Raw genomic sequence first — 7,999 nt, forward strand, 5'->3', positions numbered from 1 at the left:
GACCTTTTGGAGAAAAACAATACTATGAAATAAGCTAAAAACTACCTCTAAGAACCTCGGTAAGAGCTTTTTCTTCCAATTGAAAACCCTTCAATTCAGTTGCTACCTTAACCTCTTCTCCAACAACATCAAACACTAACCTCTTCTCCAACAACATCAAACACTTGGTTCTCTTTCACCATCCACATCAAAACTCCAAGGTTTATATCCTTCATCAAGAACCTGTTTTTCTATTCCCTCATCACCTTTTGAGTCTTCATAAAAAATAGAACCAAAACTAAACCAAAAAATGACCATAACCGGCAAGCCTCAAAACTACACCAAAAAATGAACCAAAGCTGGACAAACACAGTCCATAACTGGACAGAACACCAATAAAATGACCAAAACAAAGCAAGCCTCAAAACTAAACCAAAATATGAATACCAAAACTGGACTAACACAGTCCATAACTGGACAGAACCAGCACCAATAAAATGACCAAAACCAGCAAGCCTCAAAACTGAACCAAAACTGCAAACACAGTGCATAACTGGACAGAACCAGCACCAATAAAATGACCTAAACCAGCAAGCCTCAAAACTAAACCAAAACTGGACAAACACAGTCCATAACTGGCAGAACCAGCACCAATAAAATGACCAAAACCAAACTAAACTGAACCAAAATTGAATCTCAAAAACGTCTCCAAACTGAATCTCAAACTGAGCTCAAAACAGTGTCAAAACTGAACTCATGAATGATCAAATCACATATCAAAAACAGTGTCAGGACAGCATTCCAAAAGTAGCAAACTGGACTCGGGAAAAATAGATTAAAATTGCAATTACGCCTGTGACACTGGCTTAGTGTAATTGTTTTAATACCTATCAAAAAATAAAGAACAAAATTGCAATTACATTACGACATCCAAGGAATATCGTGTTGACATCAATCAAAACTGAGAGTTGCTAAGAAACGAGACCATGCATCTGGAACTTTGGAACAATTTATCTACTTTTTGCCAAACTGCAGATTGAACTTCTAAAAGCTTTCTTGCCTTATCCTGCAGTTTTGACTGACGTCGAATTGTTTCACCATGTATCTGTCCGGCACAAATTAAAAGAGATGTTAAACGACATTATTTAGCAAATATCACAGAGAAATTTCAAGCAGGACTTATAGCCATTTGCAATCAGACTTATGTCAGTAGTTAGAGCATCAGAACACTCTTTAAACCTAAACTTGACTATCTCAACAATGTCGAGCAAATATAAACTAGACAGCTGGTGAAGCCGGAAATTTACCTTCAGAAACAATCTAATCAGTGCCTGTATATACTCAAAATTGCTTCTGCGTGAAATCTCATGTATAAAGTAATCAAGTAGCAGTTCAATGAAATGCAATTCTGGTCTCTTCTCCGGCTCCTGCTCGTCATCATCATCTATTATCTGAAGCATTCGGAGCTCCATATCCAATATTGAAGGCGACAAGCTTTTGATATAATCAGTGAATGTTGCAACTGCAAAAGGCAATAAAAGTGTCATCCTAGAGTCTGTCCAATAACGAAAGTGGATACACATAAAGAGGAGGAGAGGAGCTTACAATTCTCTTTCTCAGTGCTTGACTGAAGAATTTGCAAGAATTTGGATGCTGGAAGATCAGTTTTCTTACTGCCTTCTTCCAATCCTGTATTTTGTGTATTATTCTCCTCATTACCACCTTCGCTCGGTTTAAATAATATCTCACCGGACAGAGATGGAATTGAAGGCAAGAAAAAAGGTGCCTTTTCAGGTTTCTTTGGAGGCTCGATAGGTTTGTTGCGGGCTTTTATTATGTCCAGGTTGATCAAGCTCTGCCATTGACTCTTAGGCAATAGTGAAAGAGTGACTAGATCCGGAATTTGATGACTTGAATTTAGAAACTGAGAAGTATCAGAGGACTCAAATGGTTTAAGGATAGTTCTGTTATCACTGTTTTCACCGTCTTTTGCAGAAGAAATGGACGGCATCTTCACGTTGACTATTTCCTTTCCACTTCCATATGATGAAAAGCTGGCAGCTCCAGAAAACATAGCTTGATTGACCCACAGATAGACGCCATTTTGATCAACATGAGATGTGGCCAAGATATCCATATTAGGCGATAAAGATAATCCAGTGATAGACAGATCAACTTGTATTGCATCTATCTGTCTACCTAAAATTACATCCCAAATTCTGAGCGTCCCATCCATACTGGATGTCAAAAGCCATTTCCCATCCTCGCTAAAGCATGTATCAGTAATACGGTCAGTATGACCCTCAAATTTACGAACCAACCTCTGTGCAATAACATCAAATAGACGGATAACTAAGTCATCTCCCGCAGTGGCCAAAAGACCATTAGAACGGTGGAACACAATCTTAACTAAGGAACACCCAACCTCCCATTTATATTTTAACTCGCGTCCTTTGAAGTCCCAAACTTTTACATCGCCATGGTATCCAGCACTAATCATGATGGTATTTGTTGCATCACAAGCTATGCCAATTACTTCCCCATTGTGAGCAGCACTTTCACCATCCAACAAGTCAACATAATTTCCACGGCTAATTCCTGACTGAAGATTAAATCGCTCAATCCAACCACCAGCAGTCCCAAGTACAGCAAAATTGCCACAGGCACTAATAGCGCAAGCCTTGACTGGAGTTGGATTTTCAGGGCATGGAGTTAAGATATGCTCGCCAAGAACAAAATTTTGAAGCCTCCATACATAAGCACGCGGGGTGTCCATGTGACATGTAACCACATTGCACCAATCACGTTCCCTAATTTCAGCAACATCGAATGCAATAACAGGCTTCAATTTTATCTCCTCCTCTTTCAACTTAAGCTTCTTCGCTCTTTTAGAAACATGTCGCTGGGAAAGTTCTCTACTTTGTTGATCTTGAACAACAGAAAAAAGACGAAATGCTCGATCTTGACCAGCAGATAAAATGTGACGCCCATTTGCATAGAACTTGATACATAGAGGAGGAGCACTATGACCACTTCTAAACCGTAGTAAACGAGGGTCCCCATCACTTGTATCGAAGACCCACATTTTCATTGAATTGTCTGCAGATGAACTCATGAGGACTGGCTCATTAGCAAAGAACTGAAGTGACACTATGGAGGAGTCATGGGCTTCCTTGATGACAGACTGCAACCTTTTCTTCTCAAGATTCCATATGCTTATAACACCAGATGAACCTCCAGAAGCTAGAAGGGGCTGGCCATCAGTGCTGAATGACAAGGCATTAACAGCGCCTCTCGTAGAGTGACTAAATGTAGCTACCTCTTCATCATAGCGAATGTTATGAACATGAATCTTCCCATCCGCGCATCCAACAGCAATAACATCTAGTGCTGGAGATGAAATGCAACATGTAATAGAAGATCCCCATCCCTTGAACTCATAAATTTTCTTCTTTGTGCTTATATTCCAGAGTTGCAACGCACCTTCTTGACTTCCCAAAATAACCTGTTTGCAAGACACTTAATGAGATTAATCTGTCAAGTGAAACATGGGAAACCAAAGAAACTAGCTAAACTATTTCTCTTTTCCACGTTTAAGAAGCGTGTGTTTTGTTTTCCTTTTGTTTTGGGTTTCCAGGGAGAAAAGGGGAGGGGTTGTATTACTATTAACTACTGTCACCAACCTATTCTTCAGTTTATTGTGATACTCAAAGTTAAAAAATAGAAAACCCATACCTTATTTAAGTAGGTATCCGGGTGCATTATGCAGCTAGGAGAGAATTTGTTCTCTAGCTTTATGTGTCCGATCGGAGCAGGATTTTGATCTATACCTTTAAATTGCCATATGAAGATATTGCCTTTAACGTCAACACTTAGGACATTTTCACCAAAAAGAAGCAACTGGTTCACCTTAGCACTATGTCCACTCCAAGTAGCCACCTGACCAAAGAAAAGCGAAGCATTTGTACCAGAAAAGCATAAAAAGGCTCATTAATTCACTCTGAAGCTCAAAGATGAGGCCAAAAGAATAAGCTTCACCGAAATACTTAAAGGAAAAACGAGAAGAAGAAAAGGTGATAATAATATTTCAAATAGAAAGAACAACACAGTAGCAGGTATTATAAGGACCCACACTTGCATCTTTTGGTGTTATAAACTTTTGCAATGTCCTCAAGTTGATTGCACTTTTTCTAGTTTCGCTAGTTTGACTATATCGGATAGTTGTGGTAAAACATTAAAATATGTGCTTTGATTTGTTAGGTTACATCTTTATTTATCAATTTTGTTCCAAGCCTTGCGCCATTTGAAACAAAATATGACCTTCACCCAAGCAAAATGAGGGCAAAAGGAAAGGAAGATCAGGAAAGGGAATTATTCAAGGAGAGATCCCCTGACTCCAGATGCTTTGCAGATCATGGATAGATTATAGAAATCTAAAATACATCCAAATTTAAAGTAAAAATTTCCAGAGATCATGGGTTTTTGTGAACGACAAATGACAGAAGTAACAGTATCCCAAATAATGGCCACAATACAAGGTCAAATAATCGTCAAAGCATATTAGAAAATTTAAAGGCATTTCTCAAACTGTACAAGACTGATGTGATCAATCATCACAGGTTTCGCTTTCCTCATCACGGAAGTTCGTTAGAGCGGGAAGCCTCAATGGTTGAGCCTCCTCAACAATATTGAGTTAACATGCACAGTTTTTTTTGGTTTGGGGGGGGGGGGGGGGGGGGATCCTACAAACCCTTGTCAAGATTAATACATTCAGAGGAAAAAACAAACCTGATGAGCACGCTTAACAACTGCAATGTCACTCCCATAGGCAGCAAAAGTATATTCACGATAAGAAGCGAGAGCTCGAATCTTCTTTGGAAATTGCGGACCTTTATTCAAAATTCAAATATAAATGTCGCGGAAGTGCAGAAAAAGGATTTAAGAATGGAATTAAACAGCTCCATAAAGAATTGGATACTACTTTTTCCACCACACAATAGGTTGAACACCACTTACATTAGGTCTACTTCAGTATAGGGATAAATGAAGATTCATAGAAAACTATAATTTTAGTAACCAGTAACCACTAACTTGCTTTGAAAAGACAAACTAATTGATGTTGAAATGAAAAGAATGAAAATAGAGTGGAACAGATATAGAGGATGCATATAACCAACCCCAACTACATTGCGATTGAGGCGTATTGATTTTTAGTTGACAATAATCTGAACATGGCAGTACAGCTAACTAATACAGGCTGCAATCTAGCAATAAAACTAATGGTAAAAAGTAAGATTAAACTGATCACTGTTTCTAGAAGAGTAGAGCAAGAGCTCGGTGTTTCTCTTCTTTTTTTGTTCCAGCAGCACATTGTTTCTCTAATTATACTTTTTTTGAAAGATACTGTTTCCCTTATTATACTGAAATAGACTTCTTAGATTATGCCTTTTCCACCTACTAGCCAACTGAGCTTCCCTTAACCCTATAACTGCAAAACACTGTAATGAGTTGGCAGCCCCTCACATCTCCCTCTGAAAACAATTTTCTCTTAAAACGTGTATCCATTTTTCTTTTTTTAATAAAGAACTTGTACCTATTTGTATATACCTCTTATAAATCCTTTTTCACATTTAACATCGAACTCCATAAGAAAAACCTGAACTGAAAAGTTCAGCTCCAACACGGCGTTAATTCTCCCATCCTACAGTTAAAGATTAATTACAGTTCATGGGATGCCAATAAAGGCACCATAACTAAGCATCATTTTTTTATAGAATAATTAGAAAGTAAAACTATTGAATAGAAAATTGGAACTTTATTAAATAACAAATAGAATGAAGCTTTCATGCAATCCCAGAAAGGGTATTGCAAAAAGTTAAAAGAGACTTAAGTGTTCTGTTTTTAGGAACTTAAGAAACCTAGACCCAATTTTTGTCTTAAGAGTATCAGTTACGCTGAGGTAATTTCTCCAAGGTTGTTCAAACTAAATTAGGAATATTTTTTCAGGAAAAGCCAAGATGTATTGCAGCAAACTGGAAAGAAACACAATAAGCTCCATAGGTTCTAAATCCTAGTAATGTTATCCAGAACAGAATATGAATGATAACCAAATTTGGAATATCAATTCGTAATGTATTCGGTATCTATAACTTTCATCTAGTTATTCTTTACTACAGAAGTAGCTTAATTAATTGGGCGCAGAAGAGGAGGAGCTCAGTGAGAATAACAGTGGTTAGCTTGGTATCAAACTGAAGGTTGAGACTGCAATAGATAGTCTCATAGTCCAACTCATTGGTACACATGGTGCAGTATAGAATTATGAAAAGGGAAACCCGTGACAAAGCATCCCGCTTTAGCAGGGTTCGGGGAAGGGCCACACCTCAAGGGGTGTGATGTATACAGCCTACCCTACTGCAAGCATTAGTGGCTGCTACCACGGCTCAAACCGGTGAGCTATATTCTAATTATGCTCAACTGTATTCAAAAATCCATGTGTACCATGCTATATCATCAGCCTTTGTCTTCCACTATTCCTTCTTGGCTTCTTAGGTTAATAATATATTTAACTGTTTTACACTCTCTTTTACAATTAAAACCAACTAGTTTCTTCAAACACTACGTCGTCGTACTTTGCAGCCTACAACTACTGAAGATATTCAAGAGTAGATTAATACAATTTCATTCAAAGATCACCCACAGGATATTAAAACAAGGTAAAGTCCACAGCAGTAGTTTCTAGCATCAGAAATGGGACTCCTAAGTTCAGAGTTAACAGGTAAAAACAAGGGTATGGATATCGCAGATCGTTGAAAGTACACCAAAACGCATAGTAAAACTTGAACAACAGGTATACATACCCATACCCAAGTCCATGTGTTATTCCCCTATCTAATGTATACACCAGTACCAGGAAATCTTATTCTATTAACTACAACCAATAATAACTCACATAAAAGCAAGGAAAATAGGTTCTTTATCACTTCAACTACCCCCAAATCCCAAAAGCAAAAGGCCCGTGATTTTTAAGTTATAACTGAATCTAAAGTTCAAATCTAACAAATGTCAAGAATTAAGTTGCTAAATTTGACAATACTGAAATTTTGCAGAAAAAAATGGATTAACAAATAAACAAATTGCTTACCAACAAGAACCAAACTGAGTTTAGCACACTGCACATTCAAAAAAGAAAATATTATATTAATTCTTCACCCAAAACCAAAAAAAGAATGTAACCTTGAGAATGGTGAAAGGCATACGTTGTAAACTTGGAAAGCTTTGCCAACACTGACAGTGACGAAGGTCTCAGTACCGAGCCTCTGTACAGAGAAAGGAACATTGGTTGTAATGTATCCAATTGCTCTAAATGGTTCAAAGATCCCCATTCTTCCACAACTGAAAGAAGCTTATTTTTGCGCTGGGGAAATTGAAGAGCTGGTAAACGTTAGGTTTTTTCTTTCAGAAGGGTTTTAGAAAAGAAGCATAAACCCTAGTTGGCTGCACCACACGCCCGGCCCTGTGTTTTGGGGTGTCCAAAACCGGTTTAACCCATAAAACGAATAGAAAAAAAAAAGGTTATTATTCGTGTCGCGTTACTGGGTTAATGATTTGACAAAAAAAATTGTAAAACTTACACACCTTTTAATAGCTTCTAACAAATTATAGCTATAAGTTGAATATTTACAATTCGTAGCTACTTTTGGTTGTATTTCAGTTGTATCTCGCGTTTTTGAAATACAGTGAAATACATCGAAATACAGCGCGGCTGTTAAGTAAAAAAAAAGGCTATATTTATGGCAATAAAAATCTTTTTCAAATTATATGGTAATTTGTATTAATGGTTTCATGATTCACGCAAACCTCATGAGGTTTTTGTTGTATTCGGTTGTATTTCGCGTTTTTGAAATACACGAAAATACAAAATTTGGCAGAATAAAAATAAGTTGTATTTATGAAACATATTCTCTTCTTTCATTTTAAATGGTAAGTCAAATTAAATCAACCATGTATCATGCATAACGGC

General features: G+C 37.3%; 1 protein-coding gene across 1 annotated transcript; it reads right to left on the bottom strand.

Annotated features, from left to right (window-relative positions):
• Positions 1–721: 721 nt before the first annotated feature.
• Positions 722–7,513, bottom strand: LOC132644782 (uncharacterized). The gene is made up of 7 exons (XM_060361382.1): positions 7,236–7,513; positions 7,121–7,148; positions 4,768–4,868; positions 3,715–3,918; positions 1,585–3,484; positions 1,287–1,501; positions 722–1,084 (listed from the first exon to the last, which is right to left on the bottom strand). Exons 1-7 carry the CDS (start codon positions 7,359–7,361, stop codon positions 935–937), a joined length of 2,724 nt encoding a protein of 907 aa, XP_060217365.1. The 5' UTR covers positions 7,362–7,513; the 3' UTR covers positions 722–934.
• Positions 7,514–7,999: the final 486 nt, after the last annotated feature.

This window comes from Lycium barbarum, chromosome 6, assembly GCF_019175385.1.
Source record: "Lycium barbarum isolate Lr01 chromosome 6, ASM1917538v2, whole genome shotgun sequence".
Classification (NCBI taxonomy): Eukaryota; Viridiplantae; Streptophyta; class Magnoliopsida; order Solanales; family Solanaceae; genus Lycium; species Lycium barbarum.